Raw genomic sequence first — 25,736 nt, 5'->3', positions numbered from 1 at the left:
GCCAATACTATGGCTGAATTTCTTTGTTTGTTTTCAGTCTTGTTCTTGCCTGCGAATCATGATCGGAATTCGCTTCGGCGGGAAAAAAAGCTCAGGCCTTCTTCTTTTGAACGAGACCAAGATTGCAGCGCTGCAAAGGGTGGTTCTCACGCGAGAGACGCCGCAAAATAGACATTTTGCTATGTTTTTTCGCGAGCAGTTCTGTCGAGATTTCATCTTTAATCAGCGATTTTGCGAAAAATATGCAGTTTCAGGCCACCAAACTTGGCAATAAGATAGAAAATGATTCCGTGCGTCCAACTGTGACAAAATTGAAAAATCGATTTTTTCATCATTTTTTGATCGCAAAGACCCGCGTCCCCCCTTAAACGCGTGCGCCTTCGGATATTTAAATGCCTATTACGAAGCAAATACTGATCCTTCCTTTCTAAAAATTCGATGACAGATGCAGAATGACCTCATGAATCCGAATATGGCAAAACTGAAAAACCGATTTTTTCGCGAATTTCTGGCCCGAAAGAGCCGTGTCCCCCCTTAAGTGAGATGTCTGCATTTGTAGCAGCCAGACGATTTTCTCAACAGACACACAAGAAAAAATAACAGACTGGGCAACAGCCAACAATGCCAGATGCCTTATTAGGTCAACCAATGTGTACCAGACCACTAGCAGTGCAATGAATGCTTATGTTGCAGTTATTTTTTTCCTAAAAGACCATTTCATTGCTTTGTTCAGATATACGAAGTATTTGGAGACACACTGCATGCTCGAACATCATTTTTAGAAGCAGTCCTGATTAGATGAACTTCTGATAAGATGAACAGTCTTCATGGTCTTAGGAGGCGGTCTTAAAGGGAGTCTACTCCATCCAACACCCTACAAGAAGGACACTGCTTTTCTTGAGAATTAACTCTAAAAGTTTATCATGTAAAACCTAGCACCCACTAGCATAGGTTCAAGAGGGTCTAAACTTTTCCTGTGCAAGGGGCGTGTTGTATGTGTTCAGTTTTGTGCGTTCTGTGCATTTGGAAAGATCTGCCAGTCTACTCTGGATGCCATATTTGAAATTAAACCCCCAACTACATTGTAATTCTGCAAGAAAAATAATTTTTGCACACTCTCAGAAAGAAACCACCGCACATAATGAGAAATGCGGTGTCTGAAGCTTTACCATGCGTAGCAAGTAGCGAATTTTCCTAGTATCCCACACTGCAGGATGGCTAAAAAGTCAGTTTTGAGAATAATACTTCTGTCAATAAAAGGATGATTCTGAATCGTGAAGTAAAAAACATTTCATACTGTAAAATATTTAATTTTTTTTTTCATTTCTGAAGTTTTGGCATATGTGGGTTAAGGGTAGACACGGGGGTTTGCGGCCGAAAAATGACAAAAAAATTGACTTCTCAAAGTATTTTTTTTCCGAATCTAGACATTCTCAAGAACCCATACATAAAATATTACAACTCTCTATGAAGTATTTATCGATTTATTGCTCTTCAAAGTCATCTATGTGGAAGTTTTTCTCGCGAGAACAACTCAAAAAACAGTCAAATTCAAACGCGTACTGCGCAAGAACCGTGCCGCGGAGCGCAACCATTTTGGTCTCGTTTGAAACGCGAAGCTCTCAGCTATCTGTTTTCGGTAGAAAACAGTCTGTGCATCTGGCAACAGCAGTGCAACAAGCCAGTAAAAAATAAAAAATACTCGTGCCGCATTGGCGCTTTCGTGTCACATGTCCTGAATCGCGCCTCCCTATTGGATGTTGAGAAATCGTCAGCTAAAAAGATACAAGAAAACTGCATTGCGTCCGCCATTTGGATAGAGCTTTTTCGCACGCGCTACGATGGCTGGTGGTAAAAGGAAGTCCTGTACTGCCCATGCATTTGGAAAAAAGAAAAAACGACCGCAATCACGGCCGCCACGGTCGCAGTCACGCGAAATGTCGCCGGATGCACCAGCATCAGAGACCGCCGACACTACGAGCCCTGCCGCGGCGTCGTTGGAAGATGCTGCAACAACCGAAGAAGCCAGGACAGCCGTCCGTGTAGACACACCGTTCCTGACCGACGCTGATAAAACGGAGCTAGAGCGTCACGCGACGGAGGCACGGCATGAACTTTCATCAGTTTCAGGCACTCGGCGAAAGCGATCTCTATTGAGAGCAACGATCAACGATTCGCCCGTGTCGGGAACATCGTTCACGGTGCTAGCCCTAACCTCCGTGAATGAGCTGCTCGAATGTGTGAAGTGCAAAGTGTGCGGCGGTTCCGTGAACATTTCAAAAGGTGAGCTGGAATTTGGGATTGCTGTGAAGCTCCCGCTCAATTGTGAAGTCTGCGGGCACGTAAAAACTACTTGGAGCTCGCCTAGAGTAGGCACGAACACGACCTGCAACCCCTTCAAAATAAACGTTCTCGCCGCGCGTGCGGCTGCAAGCACAGGAAACGGGCAGACCGCATTGAACGACATTTTCGCCGCGCTCAACATTTCCCGGCGGGGTACGCACTACAAAACATGCCAAGGTTACTTGAAGGACAAGCTGAACCCTTCTGCTGCTCTAAACGCTGCCGCACAAGTGATGAGGGACTGTGCTGGTGCGGTGAAGCTTGCCTACCAGAACCTGAACTTCGATCACCCAGCAAACATAGCTGTGTCGTTCGATGGAACGTGGCTCACACGGGGCCATTCATCGCATGTGTGCGTTGGAACAGTAATAGAACTCTTCACGGGCTATGTTCTAGATTTTGTTGTTTTGTCAAACTTCTGCCTGGGATGCCATTGTGGTCTGAAGGAGGACGATCCCGAATTTGAAGCATGGCAAGCGGAACACAAATGCCAGAAGAACACGTCGAGCAAGCCAGGTGAAATGGAAGTTGAAGCAGCCAGGATTCTTTTCAGCCGCTCACTTGAAAAGTATGGGCTGCGCTATGTCACCATGCTCTGTGATGGCGACAGCCACGCCTTCAACAATCTACAAGAGGCAAAGGCATACGGATATGTGCAGATACAGAAAGAAGACTGCACCAACCACGTCAGCAAGAGAATGGGGACAGCACTACGTAACCTAGTGCATAAAAAAAAAGAAAACGGACCAAGCCTCAGCGGCAAAGGAAAGCTGACTGGCGAGCTCATTACAAAGCTCACCATGTATTATGGATGGGCTTTGAAAACACACCAGGGTGATATCGAGAAAATGCACAATGCTGTGCTTGCCACTTACCACCATGTTACATCAACGGATGCTGAGACAAACCATGGTCTCTGCCCTCAAGGCCAGGAATCCTGGTGCAAGTACAACCAGGCTTTGGTAAAGAATGAGCCACCCCCAAAGCATCGCTATAACTTGCCAAAGTATGTCGCAGATGCTCTGCAACCTGTTTTTGTCCGCCTCTCCGATAGGAAGCTGCTTGAGCGCTGCCAACGAGGAAAAATGCAGAACTCAAATGAGAGTCTTCACTCTGTCATTTGGTCCCTGGTGCCCAAGACCAAACAGGCCTCTTTGTTTGCAGTGCAGTCAGCTGTTGCCGAACCAGTAACAAGAGTCAATGCCGGCAAGGAGTATGCCACCAAAGCTATTCTGCAGCAGCTGAGCGTAAATCATGGCACTGCAGCTATTGAGAGGTCAGCTGAGAAGGATCGGCGCTGGCTTGCAACATCCGATGCAAAGCATCTACAAGCAGAAAGGTTCCGCAGCGCTATGAAAAAGCGCACAACTGAAAGAGACTCTGACTACATGCCTGGTGCATTCTAGGGATGAACCCTTGCAGATTCATGGCTGTTATTGGCCATAATAAAGTGTTACTGGGTTCTCAAACTTCTTTTCTTGATTTCTCAAAACGGATTTTTTCGCTACACTGACAGCCCTTGCCCATGATATCTTGAGATCTACTGGTCCGATTTGCATTTTTGTTGCATTTGAAAGCTTATAAGATGCTTTGTGCAACCATACTAAAACAAATACATATTTCTATGCATAAATATAAATTACAATCAATTTATCTGGTTCTAGAAAATTGCATTTTCAGACTGGAAATTTCTAAAGGCTGTAACTTTTTTGGTGATTCATCTAAAATTATGCCTGTGCTATGGTTGCATTCCCTGGTCCTTCTAGAGCATGCACATGTAAAATACAGGCCAATATTTCCACTGCAAGTTGCCATAATTTTGGGCAAGGTGGCCCAACATGACACTTGAAATATCTTGACATCTATATAAAATCTAATTGCATATTTGTTATCAGCAGAGGAAACTACATCAGGTGTAAACATTTCAACTTCATAACTTAAGAAATAAGAAAAAACGGTCAAACCGCAGTGTCCCCCGTTAGCAACTGAAAAGACGTCCCACAAACAATTATTTTCTTTTTTTTTTGACTTATGTTATAGCCACCCTTGTCACAAAACATTCACATGCAAAATCAGTCAATTTTTTCTAGCTTCAAAACAGCTTGTGTTCGTTAGGACATCTCTGACGAGCAGTGAAATGTGGTTGGCTTACGGAAGAGCAAAATGACACACTATGTCACCGTGCAATCTCAAAAACAGAAAATGCTCTACACTATCTATTTATTCCAACTAATACGAGCAAAATTTTCAGTGCAATATGAGGCAGGGGACACTCGTTTCGAGATATAAGTGGGCTAGTTGTTCCAGTTTCAGGCTGGAGCTTCTCGTTTGGCCCATGCCTGTCTGTTTTGAGCTGCTGCTGCACCTAAGACGGCAGCTTTGGCAAGGTTTGCACAAATACTACGCGAAAAAGATTTCGCCAAGTAAGCTGTTTTGGACGATGCTACATGAAAAACACTTTCCCTAAGTATGACCTGCTGGAATAAGAAACACAGGGTGTTGTGGCTGATGGGGAGGAACAGAACAGGTAACATAGTCTACCCATGAACACGCACGCTACCACGCTTCTTTTTTTCTATGCCACAAGGCTACTTAAGCACACAGGTGAGCCTCAAGAGGAAAGTAGAGGCCCCTTCGGTTGGAAAGTTTGCGGCACTTGTGCGTCTAAGGTAACAGAGTCCCAAATCACGAACATTAATTCTATCCGGAACTCAGTGCTACAGCTCTAACACGCACTGCAACAGACCTATCGCCTTCATTCACACTGAATTAATGCTCATTATCGATGGGGTCAGTGTAGGTTGGCTTGACTACATGGTATGTTTTTAAACATTTTTAAGAAGCACACTTGAAACTGGCCGATGTTCTTAGTCGTTTCCGCGAGGGCTCCATCTCCTTTTGATACGCATTGAAGATCGAGTCCTTGTTCTTGAGGTATGTGGACAGCGTGCTTTTCTTGACTGCAAACTTCTCTGCGATCGCTGTCTTTGTTAGGAGACCACGTTCGACCTCCTGTAATATCTCCACCTTCGTCTTCAAATCCTTTGCGGAGTACTTTCCTCGGTTTGCCATGATTGCCACAGTCGATGAGACGTCACCAGCGAGATACCAAACAAACGAGAAATATCACGCAACACAAACTTCACTAGACACCGCGGCAACAAAGACTAGGCACAAGAGGGGCCGGGTGCTGCGTGCAGGATGAAGGAAAGGAAAGAGTCTTCGCTTCCCGAGCTGCACAATAAAAGGGTACCGGAAGTCACGCGTTCTCGCAAGGGCTACTGGGAGAGTTTAGCCGATGACGCAGCCAATAGAAAGCTGGGCGCACCGGCGTCGTCTGCTGCATGGGCAGGCGCGCTGAGACGGCGGCCAAGTAGAGGGAAGCGGGGGAACGAGGAGGGGAGGCCCGCTTGATTGAAACGTTTATTTCCATCAGAAAAAAAGCGCGGCTTCAAAAAAATGTGACGTAACCGCCTCTCCCGAGTACTTCCTTCCTCCATGGTCGCGTGCGTCTCCAATGGTCACGACTGCCTCGGCGCAGCGGAAACCTGCAACAGCTTGCGCCAGAGCCACCGTGGTCGGAGCATAGGCGGCGCCCGCGGTAGGGTGGCTACCCGCGTGACCGCGCGTCAGCCAAAAATAGACAAGCCAATGCTTCGACGCTCCGGCAGCGAAAACCTGCTACGGCATGCACCGGAGGGTTGGTTCGGGCAACGAAATTCACGTCTCACCTCGTGCGTGCTGGCTTGTTTTTTTTCTCATCATTCTGCATTTTTTAAAAATTTTCAGCGCATTGTATTTGCTGCGAGGTGACTTCTATATGCGAGGAGCAATGCCAGCCATCGGCGCCTAGTTCGAATTAACCGACGTGGATACCGGCATATTCGAATTATCGGGAGTTTTGACCCATTGAAATACACAGGGTTTTGCCGGGACCCGGCCGTCAGTTCGAATTAAGCGATTTCGAATTACCGAGGTTTTACTGTATAATGCGCAAGCTGTATACATGTCACACATTCATACAAATTGCAAAATGTCACTCAAAATGGCTCTCAGAATTCAATGACATCACTTTCAATTAGGGGTATGCAAATATTGAAATTTCCCAATACGAATCGAATACGAATATGAAGAAAAAACGGCTTCGAATATCGAATCAAATATTGAATATCTGTTCAGTACAAAAAAAATATCAAGATGATAAACAAGCAAATGTTGTTGCCCTTATTTTTTTAATATAATGTATGTTATTTGCAACGAAAATAAACAAAACTAGACTGTCTCAGTACCGTATACAAAAACATGTGCACAGAAATGTATACTATTCATGAGACAGCATTACAGTATCCAAAACCAAAACCAGTTGCTGGGCGAGTTGGTTATGTATCACCGGATAACAGTATCCAAACTGTAATGAGGTCACACAAAACAAAATCCATAAAATAACAAGACTGGCAACAAAAAATAGCATGATGACTAGTAAAACCTCCTTCATTCGGAGTTCAAGGGACCGGAAGAAATGCCCGCTTTATCCGGAGGCCTAGGTTTATAAACTTCCCCGTGCCCCCCGAAAAAAACCTGCCGAAAATGCGAAGATACAGTAAGGCCTTAGGAGGCAGCTCCATCGCGCTAACACCTGTAAGCCCGTGACGAGCCTTAGAGAACAACGCAAATGGAAGCAAGGGCCGGGAAACACACACTAGCATCGGAACGGCGAGATGGCTTCTAAAAAGGAAAAATAAATCACCTGCGACGCGCCAGTCGGCGTCCAAAAGCCGCGCGGAGCTGGGATTGGACTACCGGCGAATGCGTGGGCTGACAGTTGCAGTTGCCGCACGGCAGTGGCGAAGCTCAGAAACCAAAACTACGTGGCCGGGCTATTTTTTGACCTAGCGACAGGAGCCTTTCGATTGTTGTCATGCCTGCCGTTACAGCTACTGAAGAGGTGCGTGGGTTACAATGCACCATGCAATAAGCGAGATTTTTACAGGATCGCTTGCCCTATTGTAAGAACTCGACACGCCCCTTCAGGAGGCTCCCGCGAAATTCCGCAAGTAGGCTTTCCCGCATAGCGTAGTTTACAAAACGGGATGGTAGAGGTCACGCTCGAGAGAGTTATGAAGGCGACAGGATGCATTCTTCGGATCTGGACATTAAATGTGCAAAGTATTACGGCAGGATTAAAAAAAGCGCGATTTCGCATTGCGATTGTTCGAAGTGGGCCGTCGGCCATCTTGTTCGCAGCACGGGTGATATGTGGGAAAGGCCACATGCGGAATTTCGCATGAGGTCCAGCCTAGTGGCGTCGGAATGCGATCGGACCACGTGATAAACGACGGAAAAGGAAGGGAATAGGACCTCTGTATCGTTTTCCTGGAATTTTTAACTGGATCATTGGCTAATATGCCCCGATATTGTGGTTTTGCCACGGTCACTTTTATGAAAGTCTGCGCAGTATACGATCGCTCGTGAGTATTCGGGAATTTTCGAATAATCAGAGATTCTCGAATATCAATTTCTCGAATACGATCGAATCAAAGATATTCGATTCGTATTCAAAATTTCGAATATTTGCACACCCCTACTTTCAATGCATTTCGACCACTGGTTTTGTGGAAAAAAACGTATGTGGTAAGAAGACCTCAAATGTCGTACTATCTTATCGACGCATAAGCAAACTCGCAACAGAATTAGACATTGGTTCAAGAAGTATTACAAGGCAGTTTACTGATGGAAAAGGCTCAAAAGCTTAACAATTTTTCTACCTTTTTTTTCCCCCTCCAAGACGGGTCTCGTCAAATTGCACAGCCGCGCTTGTAAGAACAGCAAAGTATAAAAACATGCTTAATAACTTGTTTCGTAGTACGGTAGTATTCTGCACAAAACATCCAGGTTCACTGCTTTCTGTTTGCCAGCAATGGAAGTGGGACACATATGCCCCACTGCTGCCCAAAGGGACTCAGGTTCTGGTGGCCTTGATGCCATGGGTAGCATAAGAAGATTCTTGAACAGCTGTCGCCCTCTCTGCATGTTCTACACGACACCCTACGGTATATAACAAAACATCCCACATCCACCGCTAAGGTCAGGTGCGGTGCTGGTACAAACTTTCAGGGTTAGCGTACAAACAACACAACTACAACTGAGCGTAGAAGACTGGAGAGCTACTGCCGTAGCTCAGTTGGCAGAGCACTGCACGCAACATATGGACTCGCGAGGAGCCACAGTTTGGCCATATCTGGTATAGACACTGTAGCACAGCTGCACACGCTGCCAGACCAGTGGCACCAGCCCCAATGGTACCCCTGACGAGCTCCTTAAGTGCCACTAGAGGATGCCACCGTGCACACTAAATTTAGCAATGGAGATCGGGCGCATCCAAACCAAGCAATACGGCGCACATCAACTTGTGGAAGCCGACGAGCTTAAAAGGTGCATTGCAAGAGGCCCAACTCCTGAATTCAACGAAAGGAATCAAATGTTTCTAAGATGTAAACTTGCAGTTCATTCAAGAGCCTGTAAGAGCTGCAACTAGCCACACAAGCCCAAATCAGAGGACAGGGTAAAGAGATAAGACGAAGACACTCACCTTCTTGCCGAACTTCTTGAGCTCGCGCAGCTTGCGGGCCTTCTCGGAGCGCTCCAGAGCCACCTTCTTGGTAAGCAGCTTCTCACGCACCTTGGTCATGTGAGTGTCTGACTTGGCCATCTGGGCAAAGTAGTCATCGGGGCGCCGGGTCACCACACCCAGCTGGTGGAGCCGAGGGATGCCCTCCAACACGGCCGCCTGGGCCTGCCGGTAGCTGCACGAGGAAGAGAATAGGCGCCATCGTCCAAGGCAGCAGGGCAAAGATCTTGCAGTGACAGCAGTACATCACATCTGTTGCTGCAGCAATCGCAGGGAGCATGTGTGGGGCCCAAACTCAAATGATACCAGAAAGGTTAAAAATCAAACTGCAGACAACACAACCAGCCAAGGAAGAGAAAGTGATTGGGGCAACGTTAAGGGACTGGAAAAGAGCAGAGTGGGTCATAGAACGCAAGTGAATAAATGACATCCTAGTCGAAATCAAGAGAAAAAAATGGTAGTAGGCCAGGCATGTAAAATGCAAAAATGAGATGACCGATGATCGTTGAGGGTAACGGAGGGGACTCACAGAGAGGGCAAAGGGAACAGAAGGCGCTAGAGATTCATGAGCTGCATCCAGACCCGTCGATGAGATATGAAAACTTTCAAATCTTTGCAAACAAAGTGCAATGTCTCCAAATATGGACACAATTACAACATACCCAAATATTAAGCAAAACTCGCACATGCCAAACGAACAAAGAAAATTAATTTTAAGACAGAGAACTATAAGTTTTACGGCTGCTCCGGCATAACTCAGGTGAGTGCGTGTGAGCGCGGAAAAGATGAGGTGTGCAGCTACAATGTCATTTCTTCACACTGTACCAAGGCAGGTTGTTCTGTCGCTGGTGCAGTAAGGCGAGACAATGCTCCAAATAGAGTGCCACCTCAGGCTTTGCATCAAGCACAAACTTGCAAGAGGCCCTGCTACACAGACCAAACACACGTCGGGTTAGTCAACATGTGATGTCTGCTATGCCATGCCGATATGAGTTGGCGAGTACCGTGAGTTCCAGTTACAATTAAACAGGTTTCACACTTTTAGTAGGCCAGCTATGTTTTCAGGGTACATGTCAAAGATGGCGGCAGCTTTGTGCCTCTTCCTGCAAGACTACTGCAGGAGAAAACAAGCTTATGGAGATGCCTACCACCGAGAAAGGCCTTCATAGAGCAGCAAATTATTTAATATCTTATTTGCAGCACGTTACAGGTTCTAGAACACAGCAGTGAGTAAAGGAATCTCCTACATAACAGAAAAGTACAAACAATGATAAGTACTGCAGGAAGATCTACAAATGCAGAACTAGTGGGCAAAAAACTGGTTTCATTTGTTGGGTTTTGTGATGTATCAGTCGTTAAGGCTATCTCGCACCAAATGAAGGGTTAGAAATGTTTGCTGTTGTGCTAAAGACTGATAAAACTCTTTAAAAGGTTAAAATTAATTTGAAACACTTCCATTTACTAGAAACCTAGAGCATAAAGATACCTACAGGATCTACAACTGCATTTTCTTCTAAGTAAACTGGTGTGACAGGAAATATGTTGGACATAAAGAGCCGTGAAAAGCCTTTTCCTTAGTGCCTCGGACTTCACGCTTAGAAGAGTATGTACAGTGGAACCTCGATTATATGGCCTCCTGTTTATGCGATGACCCGCACTTTATGAGGAATCGGTTTGGTCCCGGCAAGACTCCCATAGAGACAATGTATTAAAATCCTCGATTATACGACACAATTTTAAGCTGACCCCGCTTCGTACGACGGCTCTGGTACAGCACAGAAAAAAAAAAAAGCTCTAAGCAGACGCAGGCTGTCCCACAGGCACATTGTAGCCAGCTGATAATGAATGCGAAATACCGTATTTCGGTATTTCGGAACGGGGAAAAAAAACGTAAGAGCCGGGAAAACACAGCAGTGAGGAAAGCTCCGAAAATGAATGAAAAAAGTGCAGTTTCAACTATAGACAATTTATTTCCACAGAGTGCGCTTAGGACTTAAAAAAGCCCAGAATGGTGGCTTGGCGTTTCTTTTGCTCGCTAGAAATCACCACGGTCGATCCAGCCATTGGACGACACAAAGTCGGTGATGCCCAGTTTGTCGGCTATGTCCATCGCCTTCTCGTGCAAAATGCTGCCTTTGAAGTTACACCGGCAGCACGAGCTTGCTTGAACCAAGTAAGAAGAGCCTCGTCGAGGTTTCCATACTTGGCGCCACGAGCCTGCTTTGCTTTCGGGCCGAAGAGCGCTGCATTCCCCTCTATCTCAACATGCTTCGAGACGATGCTGTTAAGAGTTGAGGGTGGGAGACCAAGGTCCTTAGCAATGTCGACTCTCTTCCGCACTGGCTGCCTGTCGACTGCGTTTATTGCGTCCAGCTTTTCCTCAACAGAAAGCGCCTTCCGCTTGCGCGACGCCATCTAAGCACAAGTTTGACGTTCACGAGGCTTAATGTACAACGACGATAGCACGATAGAAGAGGAGTCGACCCGTCCAACAACCGTGCGGCGACCGTAAAAGTGAGAGCTAGGGTAGTGAGAGCATTTTTCACGAACGGCCACCTAGTGGCGGCCACTCAAACTGGCGTGCGGCTTCTTGCAGCCAGTTCCATAGCCAAGCCCGGCTGAAACTCCCAAAAGTCAAAATGGCGGTTGGAGCGCGTTGCCTACTTCAGCCCAGGCGTGCTCGGGGTGCTAAGTTTCGACGTATCATGCGGGAACGTTTTCACAGCTACTACGCAACAGCGGGGTTCCTTATACATTGGATCCTAGGGAAGATATGCCGGGACCGGATGAAAACGACGTAGCAGCTGGGAAAACGCAGCAGTGAGGAACGTAACAGCGGGGTTCTACTGTACTAGGACAAAGCAGCAACGTAATCACAATCACAAAAAAAAAACGATGCCAGTGAGAACAAGCCAACAAGAGTTGACGCCAGCTAGAGTCACTGGCGCGATGAGGGCGCCACCTCTTGACGAATGCTCGCAACCTGTAGCAAGGTTGTGTGGCCTCCGTGACCGCAAATTGAGACAGCCATCTCGGAGGCACCGAGCGCTCGCAATCGCCGCCAAGACGGCAGCAAAGGAGCGAGCGATCCCACCGCCATCTGTCTGTTAATCCTTGCAACTGATGCAAAAACGTGGCCACGTGACTAAAAGGCAGCAGGGCATGGAGCAGCGCACTTTGTTCGCTCTTTCTCGTGTTTGGTGCCAGTGCGTGCAGTTGTGCGTTCCGTGCTTCGAGTCTTAGGCCTACCCCTATCAAATGGTCGAGCTGTGTTCAACCGGAATGGCGTTCTCACGCGCTCAGTATAGAGCTGGCTTCAAGCGCAACGCTATTCTGCTTGCTGAGAAAGTGGGAAATTCAGCAGCTGCAAGACGTCTGGACGTCAACGAATCGACGATCAGGGGATGGAGGAAACATCGCGAGGAATTGTTTTAACTGCAACAGCCTGCGAAAAGGCTTTCGGGGGCCCAAGAAAGGCCACTTCCAGGAGTTGGAGCGACGCCTTGCAGAGTTCATTAGCGAGCAACGTTCCCGACTACTTGGAGTAAGCACTGAAATGCTTCAGTGCAAAGCACAGGAGCTTGCGTGGGACACGGGTTTGACCCAAAACCAGTTTAAGGCATCACGAGGCTGGGTGCAGAAGTATATGCGAAGGGCCGGGTTCTCCCTTCGATGCACGACTTCTATTTGCCAGAAGCTGCCCAGGGAATTCGAGTCAAAACTTCGAGAGTTCCAGTGCTACGTCATCAATCTTCGTCGCTCTACCAACATGCCACTTGGACACATCAGCAATGCCGACCAGACCCCCGTGTATCTGGACATGCCTATGTCCAGAACAGTGCACAAGTCTGGTGAGCATGAAGTTCGCCTTAGAAGCACAGGCAACGAAAAAAATCGGATTATCGTTATGGTGGCATGTTTGGCTGACGGCCACAATCTCCCTACATTCATCATTTTTTGCCGGAAGACAATCCCGAAGGAAACTTTCCCGAAAGACGTTATCGTGCGCTGTCACGAGGTTGGATGGACTCGAATCTTGTCATAGATTTGATTCAAAGCATGTGGGACCGAAGACCAGGCGCATTGCTGCATCCGGAACCAATACTGGTTCTGGACTCTTTCCGAGGTCACCTGACACCCGGCGTCAAACAAAAGCTACAGCGTGACCGAACGCATCTCATTGTTATACCTGGTGGCATGACCTCCATTCTCCAGCCTCTGGACGTTTGCATGAACAAGCCCTTCAAGGATCGCTTGCGACAATTATACTGGGAGTGGATTGAAAGTGGATCAACAACATCTGCAGGTAGGCTGAAATGCCCAAGCGCATCTACCGTTGCCCACTGGGTTTCAGGCAGCCTGGTACGGGCTGCCTCATGATTTGGGCTACCGCGCATTTAAGAAATGCTCAATTTCAAATGCTCTAGATGGAAGCGAGGACGACCTGCTGTGGGAGGCAGCTAGTGACAAAGAAGAGTCAAGCTGTGATGATGATAGTGACGACGACAACTGCCGTGAGGATGAGGGTGTATAGGAATGCCTGCTGGCTTGTATTTCAATAAAGTTGTCTTTGACCCTCAGAACTGTGCGATATCGGTTCCTCACGTCACATTCGGTTTCTTTCGGTTTTTCTGTCGCACGGCCGAAGTTCAACCTCGCGTTACAATCGTAGTTTTTTTTTCCCCTTTTCACACCCGAATAGTCGACTCTCGCGTTACAATCGTTGTCGCGTTACATTCGAGTAAATACGGTAATCTTCCCCAAAAGAAAGCAAAAGAGCTCGTAAAGGTGGCTCCCGTCAACCACAGTGATAGCCACGGCATAAAGAAAGGCCGCGGACTGTGCCTGCTTTTTCTTTCTTTTTTTTAACGGCAAGCCCTCTGGGGGCAAGAATGTTGCACTACTGCATTTCAGCTACAAAAAAAAAAGCAGGATCAAATCCCTGATGTCAAGGAAGTTTTCTGCAAGGACATTTATCACCGCCTAAGTTATACTAAAAATATTAAAAATTCAATGGGAAACAGATAAGTCTTATTTTCAGATACGAAACTAACACATGCACTGAAATGCACTGCCACTTGCTCTATCCGGCTTGGGCTGCTGCTTCTCTTTGTGCCACAGAGCGTTCCGATAACGTGCTTTCCTTCTTGGTCTGCATGAAATTTGGCGTATTTTCGGCTGCGACCAGTGCGGCTCACGATATCGTGGAGTCGAAAGCCATTCACCCTGAGAGAAAAAAGTTAAATAATAGAAGAGGCCGAGAAGCGGAAGTGTGTGTGTGGACAGTGTCTGCTGACGCTGCAGGCGCCTACGACAAAGAGGTCACGGACTACGTTACGGAAACTAGCGTGTCTATTCCTACCTACGCAGATGTGTTGTGCAGCATCAACAACATTCGGCGGTTTGTGCTCATGACGAAGACGGCGACCTGCTGTCAGATGTTGCAACTCTCGAGACGAAACTAATGCGTCGCAGCTGGGCAAATGTTCAGAAAAAAATCACAGATTTCTTTTAAAGGTGAGAATAAAGAGTTGCTCACACTTCCTCCGAACAAATGCTTGAGTGTTGACATTTCTAAAATAATTTGATCTACCCTTAGAGTGGTGTCGATTCTTGCCATGTGCTTATTCAGGCTGTTGCTATCAGTTTTTCGGGCAAGACTGAACACTACTGCCGATATTCTTTGTTTCTCGATTATACGACGCCCGGATTATACGACGGTTTTGCGTGGTCCCCTCAAAGTCGTATAATCGATGTTCCACTGTAGTTTACTATAACCTCATCTCCACATGACTTGCTATAGGGGTTTTAAATGCAATTTGAAATTTGAAATTTTCTGCATGGGATTCCCGAGGGAGTTTTACAACTGTTCGATATATTCAGGATCGTCTGTAGTGTTTTTCTTATCTATGTTACAATGACCATTTCACTTTTGTGGTGCTGTGAGCATTTTTGTCTTTTCTGTTCTGTGATTTCTTCTTGATACGATGTTATGTTCTGTGGCTGACAATGCTTATGTCACGTTTTCTCTGTTTGTACACCCTCCCCTACTGTAATGCCAGCTGGTGCTGTGGGTAAATAAAAAAGAAATACTGATGAATATGAGCTAAATGAGGGCACGGACCACAGCCAATGATGGTTCACACTCGGGCACCACAAAAACCAGAAAAGCAGGTAAAGTGAACAGAAACAGTATTCCAAAAATGTGACATTGCCACTTTTACAAGACACAAATGACAAACAGGAAGAACCAAATAAACTTAAATTCTTAAAAATATAACCAGCATTCCAAGCAAAGACAACTCTGCTCAATCTTCATCAAGAACAGTGTACAGACTCATGCTAGCTGTGTCGCAAATCAACAAAATGCAAACTTTCTCAAAAGCCAGCCTGGCTAATAAAATTATGAACTTAAGTTTTTGAATGTCTCTGTATATTAGTGTACACCATGCACGACTGCTTTCTTGATTTCTTCGTAACTTGGCCAGTGTCTTCAAGAGTTCATATCCCGGCAGGCGAAATGGCAAAACACTTGGTCAAAGTGAGAGGGTCAGTCACAAAACCTTCTGAGCCATGTTTTAGCACGACAGATCTTATTGTGCATGTCCAGAAACAGTACCGTGATTCATTTCTACAGCGCATTTCGTTTTGCTCTTGAAACACTACTACTGAGGCAACATTCTTGGACAAAATGAAATGAGCTGAACCAACTGCTTGCAAATCGTTCCGTTCCAAGCTATGCCACAAGAGCTTCCCGTAAGACTGTCCACAACATCAGTTGGCATTTCAGGCACAGAGCCACCAAATATTGTCGTGTGCTCTGTTTTCGGAATGACACCGAAGACATCAATCATTGCATGGAATCTGCCTAAGTCACGTAAATAATTTAAAACTTTTTAATCTAATTTTGTTCCAGTTTCGGTTTCAGCTGACAAACGATGGCTATGACATACAAGATGCCTTGAAGTCGTGCAAGGCATATGAAAACTGCAGCACAATTGTTGCTTCCTTCCTTTAAGTTCACGCCAACTCCTACACCAGCCTGCCCAATAACTAGGAAGACAAAAAATGAACTATCCGTCATATCCCAGCTTTTGGATGCCTCAGATGATCCCACATTCTGCTGTATGTCCCAGCCATAGCCCGACAGTTGAAATCAAAAGAATATTAAAGAACAGTTACACTGTAAATCGTTCAGAGGCCATAGGTGAATTCCACATGCGAAAAGAATAAAGACATCAAATGTTTGGCGTCTTTATTCCTTTAAGTTTGCCCACCTAGGACAGGTACAACCATTCCATGTATCAAAAGTCCAAAGCTAAAAAGAATTATAAAAAGGACTCACAAGGCCATCTCGCGCTTGAAGTCATGGTGAACAGGGTCTTCATTGGATCCCATGACCACGGTGCCTTTGCGGTTCTTTTGCAGCTCCATGTCACCAAACTGCTCCGACAGCTCCGGCGTCAAAGGTGCCAGCCCATTCACCATGGTCAGGGTCTCAACCCAATCCAAATCGAGCTCCATTTCTGCCAGCTTCTGTTTCAGCGCTGCCTGCAATGACACAACCAACGGTCAACGATTCTGAAGGGCAAATATGGCCTGTGGATGCCGCCACAAAGTTTCAGGACAAGCTCTAGCAGAATCTCGTTGAAACCTGATCCAAAAAACGGTTTGTGCTCGGGAAAAAGAAAGATGATGAATTTACCCTGTGTCACGGATCTCTCCGGAGAACACTCGGACCGAAAGAATGGACTAGGCGACGGGTGTACCCACACAAACGCACATTTAATACACCCTACGTGACACACAAACTAGAACACAAATCTAACAAAACTAACACAAAACACAAAGGCTATAAATATACATGACCCGGGCACACTGCTACCAGCGTCTACTACTAGCGTTCTACTATTCGTGGTCGGCGTTCGTGCTCACGGTTGGTTCAGTGCGGCTGCGGCGTTGTATGGATCCCGTAGGCGGCGTCGAGGTGGTGTTCGACGTGATTGGGCTGGCGTCGCTGGCGGCGTTCGACGCGCTTGGGCTGGCGTCGCTGGCTGCGTCGTACAAGCTCCAGGTCAAAGCGCCCGTGGAGGTGATTCCGGTGTTGTTGGCGTTGGGGGCACAACCCGGATGGGTGGCAACTCGTCGTCTTCTTCTCTTCTCCACCAATCATCTCTCTCCACCTCACCGAATGCTTCTCCACCAATAATCTCCCTCCACCACACCGAATGCTTCTTCTTCCTCTTCTTTATTCTTCCGTTAATTCACATCATCTTCTTCACAACTCTTTCCTTTAAAATTTAATTTAGGCTCCTTAATATATGTGACAAGGGCCCTCTCTCTCAAGAGTTTTTCCATGAAAAACTGCTCACGTCATCCTCATCTCCAAGCCATCCAGCCAACCGACAATCTTCTGTGGCGATTCTGGACCCAGCACACACCACACCGCAGATGTCCAGCACACACCATGAGCACGACACTAACACAGCACACCAAACTGCGTGTTCAGAACACTGACACACCACTGCCGTTGTCCGTACAGAGTCCTTAAAGATATGTCGATGTCCACAAAACATCCCTTGCGTAATCACATAATACCAACAACAGCAACAGCAACAAGATAAATCCCAGAGATATATTAACACCACAACAACAACAACAAAACCAAAAAGATACATTCCAGAGATAGCTAGAGCTGTTTGATTCTCTTCTTGCAAAAGAACGGTTCCTAATACTCTGTCTGGTACTTCACTGTGAAGAACAAATTCTTTATCCAATGCCAACAGCCACTCTTTGAAGTGGTAGGTCGATGGCTGGCGTCTTGCCCAGAGCTACGGGACCAACTCTTCCCTTCGGGACTGTGCACTGGCACACGTCACATGAGCCAACAAAGCGCTTAACGTCACTCTGAACACCCGGCCAAAAGAACTCCTCGGTGATCCCAGACACCGTTTTTTGGACACCCTGGTGTCCGGCCATAATGGCATCATGTCCTAAGTGTAGCACGGTCTCTCGCATATCTCATGGTAACACCAGCTGTTGGACCCACCTTTCTGAACTAAATATGCACTCCCTGTGCAGAAGACCATTTACCAATAGATATTCGAATGACGTACGACATTTCTTTCTTTTCACCTTTTCCCCGACTCTTTCGAAGCAGGCCTTCAGGCTTGGGTCTTCTTTTTGCCTAATTGCAATTTCGCCCGGCGTTACGCTCAAGCACATCGCAACAGGAGTAGAGAGCGGACGCTGCGTTGCTCGGGCTGTCGCTTGAGCTCTTGTCTCCACTGCCGATGAGAAACTGACTGCACCCGTCTGAGCTGTCGCGGGCCTTTCCTCCTTTCGATGTTCTTCAGCGTCGAGCATCCTTCACTCGGGATCAGGGTCTTCAACACTTCTTGCACCCGTAATGTTTCCCAAGATGAGATCGTAGATGGGTTGGTCTACGCATTTTGCCACTACCTGCCCAGTATAATATGGCGTGGACACTATAATCCTGGCTTCAGGAAGGTACCTTACTGTGCTGTCTACCAGAGTGACGGCCGATGATTCCCCTGTAAGATCCTCGTCCTTCACCAGGTTTCTCCGAACCAAGACTGTGTTGGCTCCACTGTCTCTAAGCGCCAATATAGGACGGTCCCCTATTTGCCCAACCACCACCGGCATTGCTGCTTTCGACTTGGGTGTTCAACTCATTGCCCCTTTTTGCAGCGGCGTTTGCTCTCCTTTCAGTTGTGGAACTTCGGGTGGCGTTACAAGTTCTACCCTTGAGTCGACAACGCATGCAGCTCGGTCCTGCGTTCTGTATCGGCGCTCATCCAGAGTATGACCCCCCCCCTCTTACAACCTTGACACACAACCTGTGTCTTTTGGGCAACGCTACTAGTCCGACAGTCAACTACACGGTGTCCCACCTTGCCGCAGAGAAAACACCTTACTGGCGCCTTAGATGCACCGGCATATACTGTTGGTTTTGCCGCGTCTGTCTCTATGGTCTTTTGGGTTTCCTCCTTTGCCTTACTCAAATTTTTAGCCCTTGAGCCTCGAGGAATTGGTCTGCAGTGTCGGCGAACTCTTCCAATGAACACAACTTTCTTTCAGGAATAGCGCTAGCTTCGAGCTGCAGCACGCTAAAAATTGCTCTGTGACCAGCTTGTCACGCACCCCTTCAAAACTATTTTCTGTGTTTGACATATCAAGCCACCTATCAAAATAGTTGGTAAGCCTGCAGGAAAATTGCTTAGCGGTTTCCGAATCCTCAGGTTTCGCGGTGCGAAATCTCTCACGAAAACCCTCTGCCGTAAGCCTGAATCTTTGGAGGAGTGCCTTTTTGACTTTCTCGTAGTCCATGGAATCAGCAGCAGGCATCCTTCCAAACACATTCAGCACTTCTCCGACTAAACACACGCTCAATGCCGTGGCCCATTCACTGCGCTCCCAGCCTTGCCCCAAAGCTATCCGCTCGAATTGTTGCAGAAATGCATCCAAATCATCTCTCTTGTCATCGAATGGAGCCAGCAGCTTTCTTGGACAAACTCTGGCCGGTCTAGGAGATTCTGTACCCGCTAAGGAATGCTGATCATTGTCCGTGATCTCCTCATATCCTCCCGCGACATGCGCCTGTTTCCACAAAATAAACTCCTTCTCCCGTTTTCTATCCTTCTTTTCTCCTTTCTTCTGCCTCGCGGGCTCTTCTGCCTCGCGAGCTCTTTTCGCCTCGCGCTCTTCTGCATCACGAGCTGTTTTCTCTTCTCGCTCTTCTGCCTCGCGAGCGTCTGCGCGTGCTTGTGCCCTTTCTTCTCTCTGCCTCTTTCCCTCCTCCTCATAGAGATGCATCGCCTCTTCCTTGCTTAACCCTAGCTTGAGCGCCAGTTCTAACGTTCTAGCCAAATCCATCCTTTCTGCCGTCGAGAGATCGGAAAGAACTGAGCCAACGCAAAAAGAAAAAAGGAAATTAATCCTGGCACAGGCTCGCCACTTATCTTTGTCACGGATCTCTCCGGAGAACACTCGGACCGAAAGAATGGACTAGGCGACGGGTGTACCCACACAAACGCACATTTAATACACCCTACGTGACACACACACTAGAACACAAAACTAACAAATCTAACACAAAACGCAAAGGCTATAAATACACACAACCCAGGCACACTGCTACCAGCGTCTACTACTAGCGTTCTACTATGCGTGGTCGGCGTTCGTGCTCACGGTTGGTTCGGTGCGGCGTTGTATGGATCCCATAGGCGGCGTTCGACGTGCTTCGGCTGGCGTCGCTTGCGGCTTTCGACACGCTTGGGCTGGCGTCGCTGGCTGCGTCGTACAAGCTCAAGGTCCAAGCACCCGTGGAGGTGATGCCGGTGTTGTTGGCGTTGGGGGCACCACCCGGATGGGTTGCAACAGCGCTGGAGATACCCCTGGCCGTAGCAGGTGGTAGCGCCCTCCGTCAACTCCACGGAACGTGCTCAAGCACGGCAGGAAGTCCACGATGCGTTGCCGTAGAACGCGAGCTCAACGGAGCAGTAGCCGGCGTCGCTCTCTTCCAGCCAAAGTGTCCCTGACCCGCCGGAGCCTCCGCTTCTCTGCTGTTCCCCCCAGTGCCCCGCTCTCACTCGACCTTTTATAGCCTCAATGTTAGTCCACCTAAGCCTTGTCCTCGTCTTCTTCTCTTCTCCACCAATCATGTCTCCACCTCACCGAATGCTTCTCCACCAATGATGTCCCTCCAACACTCCGAATGCTTCTTCTTCCTCTTCTTTATTCTTTGGTTAATTCACATTGTCTTCTTCACAACTCTTTCCTTTAAAATTTAATTTAGGCTCCTTATTATATGTGACACCCTGCCAGGTTGTTCAAACCTCAAACAAAAGCTTAGTTGCTTCTAAAGATATCCCTGTTTAAAAGGACATTGGGGACAACTCCATGCAATCTTTTAGTCTTCGTAAAAATCAACAGTATTGCTTTTATGCCTTTGATAAGATCTTTTGGTGGAAAAGGCGCATTAGAGGAGATGACGGTCATAAAAACTTTTTATTTTTCAACATAGCCAGCTGAAACTTATTAGCATGCAGGTATATTATAGAATTCTGCTTTCAAGTATACATATAGACTTCAAAAATCTCACTTGAAAAGAAATATAATGCAAAATAACATATCCTAACTAGGTCATTTCTGACAGGCTTTTATGGTAATTTCCCAACTGAAGAAAAGCATTTTTAAGAATATGTAGACATTTCCAAAGGTCCAACGCATATCCTATAGGCATCTTTTTTTCCTTCAATCATGATACATTAGCAATTAGGCCAAATGTAGGCTAAGTAACGCGGCATCGTTTTTTATTTCAGACTTTGCAATTTATTTATTATCAACAAAATGACTTTATAGGCATTTTGTTAGCTTTATGATGTGTGATGGACCTTTGAAAATGTCTGTTGTTGTGCTGGGTTTAATGGCACATAAGCAACTAAGGCCATCATGCACCAAGCCCAAGGCATAAAGAATTGTTTTCTGGAGATTTTTACAGATATAAAATTTGGCGGTGTGGAAAGCTGAAAAAGTTATTTCCTTCTGCCTAGTAATGAGAGCTAAACAATATTGATAAATAGCTCATATTAAAAGTTTCAAAGGAGGAAATGTCTGTATAATCTTAAAAAAAAAGCGTTCTTTAACTGACAAAAGACCATGAAGGCCGGTGAGGAATGACCTAATTAGGATATGTTATTTTGTAGTATATTTCCTTCCAGGTGAGATATCCGCAATCTAAATTTACATTTAAACATGCCAAGTTTCAGCAAAGATGTGCTGACAAATAAAAAAGTTTCTAACATCCTCGTCACCCTTAACAATCGATTTTGTTCCTCGTCACTGCATTCAAACTTGAGACATCAGTTAAAAAAACAACTCCATGATCACCGTAAAAAAGTGAATGACAATGTAGCTGCACTTCAGGCATACAATGCTTGTCATGACATGACATAACCAGCAACAATGATACTTGTATTTGATCTTTGGCCTTCCCTAGACTGTAAAAGCTTGTTTTCGAGCGAAAGTGGCTTGTTTGTGGTCAGAACACAGTAATCAATCAATACAGGCCAACTTAAGACCTGGAAGGCTAGTTGCTTCCGTGCAGCATGAAATTCCAACTATATGAACTGAATGCGGACGAAGCAGCAACGTGCGTGACACACACAGGAACCAACCAGTACTGGCAGGTTGCAGCCACAATGAGGCTGGTACTGCCAACCGCTGCATTTCACTTTGTTTTCATTTTGCACAGAAAACAGGCCCTGGTACAAGAAATGTCATTTATAGAGCATTCCCAGGCTACTTGGTTTATTATAGTTCCAACTTTGCAAAAATTACTGCCGACAAAAAACTTTCGAGGACAACACGGCAGCCCCATTCCAGTTTCTCCCTCCTCCCACCAGAGGAGAGGGGGATTTCCCTCTCTCCAGTTTGCTGACTGCGGTTGGCACGTAGCAGCTGGCTGTTCTGTGGGTTGGGTGTGGGGACATGGAGCTCTTATGCTGTTCAATAGCAATGTTTCTTTTCACCATCCTCAGAATTTCCACTAGAATTAGACACAGAGCTAAAAAGTGAAGAGTACTGACAACATGAGCGGAAAATGTGGCCAGCACTGCATACTCTCGCGCAACAAAGGCTCAGCCGGTAATGAGTTATAATGTCCAACAGATAGGTACAGCGCAGCCACCTCCCAATACATGTTGGAAATGAATACGGTGAGCACCAAAATATGAAAGGAAAATGAAGGTGAATGAATGGGTGAAGACATCCTAAAAGCACAGACATGGTTAAGATGAAGTGCGGTGAGGAAGGTGAACTCGGACTCTATGACAGCGAGAAAAACAACGGCAAAAGCAAAGCCTGGGTTTCTGAAGCATGAAGTGCTTACACACTGCGCAAGCCTAAACTCCACCTAGAGTCCACTTCACAAGTTGTCTGCAGCAAGCTAAAGCTCTCTCAGCTGATCAGGGCTGCAGGAACACAACAAATAGGCTCTCAAATATTTGAACAGTGTTGAACTATTTTCCAAACAATTACTGCTGTAATTGTAAAGGCAGTTCAGGCTTTTTTTTTTTTGGAGAAAAAGGTAAGTGTTTCTTTCAAAGGTTAAAGTAGAAGAGAAAGTCTGCACAAACAGCACTGCGGAGGCCTGCTGCAAAGTGGTGTGTCTCGATTTGGAAATATGCGGTCCCCAGAGTCGGCTGAGTTCCTTGCGTGCAGGAGACACAGCCGAGTGATGGAGCCACCCTTCTGTACACCTTTCTTATAGGCTCAGATCGCCATAGCATCCACAGTGCTGCAAATTACTGATGAGATGGAGCATAGGCTAATGACTTAGTGGTTTGTCTGATTCTCATCGAGCCTACTGATCCTTACTAGCTGAGTGCCGAACAGCACAAAGCAAATAAATTGTGAGCAGCTTCCTAGTGCGTCAAGACAGGCATTAGAACTTGAAGCCTTGGCCACAGATTGACATGAATTTGGCCTGTGGAGCATGAAACTGGGTAGTATTATTTACAGCTGAGCAAGGCCAGCATTAATTCTGAAGCCAAAACAGGGCATAAACTATGTGGTGGGCCCCCCAGCCAAAGTGAGAAAGCCAAAAGTTTCTCTCAAGACTGCAAATGAGGACAATTGTGTCAATGTCGGCATACTGCTGACGACACTCGTTCCAAACTGAACAGTCAGCAACTATTTGCTAACACATTGCTATCCGAAAACCGCCGGTACTTCTTCGATATAAGATGTGAAAGCTGGTGGTGTTCTTTGTGACAAGATGTATATTTAATTAACATTCATATTTAACATTAACATGAATACAAAAGAAAGCTTCAGGTCGATTTCATATCTTTGCACTTAACTTGTCCCGTGCATCGAACTCGGAAAATTCCAAGATAGATGGACGTTAATTGCGATTATTGCGTCGTCAGATGGTCCGGCCTTTTTGACACGAGATCGGCCCTTTGGTGTGGCCCTGCAAATCTTCTGAGATCAAGAAATTATCACTGCTCTGCATTGTACGATTCCTTTCAAGGCATTTTAAGCCAGTAATGCCCGTCGCCCGCGCGGGGTGTGCTTACACAGACTCGAACGGCTAAAATGATTGAAATGCCTTGAAAAAAAAAAACCGGCTCAACCCGCAATAAAACGAACTTTGGAAGTTGAAGATCACGTATCGGGCGTCGCTTACCGTGTTATTGATGAACTCCTTCTTGACATGAGGCGCAATGGCGTAGAGTCCGGGCTTTAGTTCGCCTTTCGCCAGGCTCTCTTGCAGCTGAAAGCGAAAAGTGATCAAACGATCGCCTATCTACCGCCGATCTCGGCACCTCGTAGGAGGCAGGGATTCGCTCCAAACGAACATAACATCCTAACGAAATCGCACGCTGTCGCGCTACAGGTAGTTACTAGTGCGCTTCCAAACTCCTCGTTAAACATCGCAATGAAAGCACCGATGGCCAACAACATTGCGAGACAGTATTTGTAAGCAGCGGCGCCTCTGTTAGAAAAACGTTTCGCCAAACAGTGGCCATGACAAACCAAAAACGTGTAAACGATTCACTGACGGCCTATTCTCTCTACAACGAGTAAACATCGCTTGGACACGTGTTGCGACTGTCATACGCACGCATAGTAGAAATGACTGACAGGTATACCTCTTCATCCGTGTCCAGAGATTCCGAGTCAGACATTTCCTCTTCTGGTGTGCACTAGTGATAGCAAAAACACAACTGATGGCACTGAAACACAAGTAAATCCGGAGCCTCACGCTGCACACGAATACTCCGCAAGTCAAAACCACGCCGCACGCTGCCAGCCGCGGCCACTTTATATACATTAAACGTAAGCCCGTTATCGAGCAATGCCGCGGTACGCTAGAAAAGTTCCCAGCATGGCCACAATAGCGCTGTCTACCTAGCAAAAAACAATTCCTCGTACTTGCTTTAATATTACTTTAAAAAATACAAATAGCAATAAGATAAAAAAACTTCATATTTATGAGTAGATTAGGATATTTTCATCTTATTTGGTTCCATTTTCGTCGCTCTCTCGCTTGCATACTCATAATTACTCATGTACGCAGCCAGTATATTAAAGGGGCCCCGAAACACATTTTCAGTGCATTTTTTGCCCATTGGTTGCATATAGAGAGTTATAGTGATGCTATTAGCATCAGTCGTACCACGTATACTCCTGTTTTTAATATTTTAATTAGCTCGCAAAAACAAATTCATGGCCCTGACGGTGTCACCATACAGTGGCGGTTTTTAGCATCGGATATGACATCACGGAGGGCGAACTTTATGATTGGACAAAGAGTAAAGGTATTGCAAATTGTGTTAATAACTAGAGATACGTTTTGTCAAGTTTTTGTGTTTTATATTACATTAACAAAACCAACTTGTTTGCCCTAGATAAAAGCACTGTAAAGCAAGTAAAACAAAAATACACCACTAGAGGCTCTGGCTACTTTTTGCATCGACGGACTTTGCGCCTCTCTGTAAACATCCTACGACCTAGCACTAACACTTCTGGGTACTCTCTATGTATCTGAGAGCGGCTTTGCAGAGTTGATCCGATCGAGCCATTGCACTCTTTAAGCGTTCGTTTCGGTCACAAGGAATGATGCGTTCAGTTCACATTTAGCAGACAGTGCGCATCGTAAGCTTGTGGAGGATCACCGGGCGGTGGCGCCAGATGGCGCCACGCTTTCGTCAACAGCGCGCGCTCCTTGCTCGCC

General features: G+C 46.4%; 2 protein-coding genes across 2 annotated transcripts in view; one reads left to right on the top strand and one right to left on the bottom strand.

Moving 5' to 3' along the window:
- Window positions 1-24,844, bottom strand: part of LOC144112985 (uncharacterized) — a 52,720-nt gene extending 27,876 nt beyond the window's left edge. The window contains exons 1-5 of the mRNA XM_077645840.1: window positions 24,652-24,844; window positions 24,186-24,272; window positions 16,317-16,522; window positions 8,933-9,146; window positions 2,905-2,969 (exon numbers count right to left, since the gene is read on the bottom strand). Of these exons, the coding sequence (XP_077501966.1) occupies window positions 2,905-2,969; window positions 8,933-9,146; window positions 16,317-16,522; window positions 24,186-24,272; window positions 24,652-24,687 (608 nt within the window). The 5' untranslated portion in view covers window positions 24,688-24,844. The remainder of the gene's footprint in view (window positions 1-2,904; window positions 2,970-8,932; window positions 9,147-16,316; window positions 16,523-24,185; window positions 24,273-24,651) is intronic.
- On the top strand, window positions 2,458-4,180 carry LOC144134663 (uncharacterized). Its single transcript, XM_077667524.1, has one exon. It carries the CDS (start codon window positions 2,577-2,579, stop codon window positions 3,747-3,749), a length of 1,173 nt encoding a protein of 390 aa, XP_077523650.1. The 5' UTR covers window positions 2,458-2,576; the 3' UTR covers window positions 3,750-4,180.
- Window positions 24,845-25,736: the final 892 nt, after the last annotated feature.

This window comes from Amblyomma americanum, chromosome 1 (assembly GCF_052857255.1).
Source record: "Amblyomma americanum isolate KBUSLIRL-KWMA chromosome 1, ASM5285725v1, whole genome shotgun sequence".
NCBI classification, from domain to species: domain Eukaryota; kingdom Metazoa; phylum Arthropoda; class Arachnida; order Ixodida; family Ixodidae; genus Amblyomma; species Amblyomma americanum.
The sequence above is the reverse complement of the archived record's forward strand: the minus strand, read 5'-3'. Positions and strand labels throughout refer to the sequence as shown.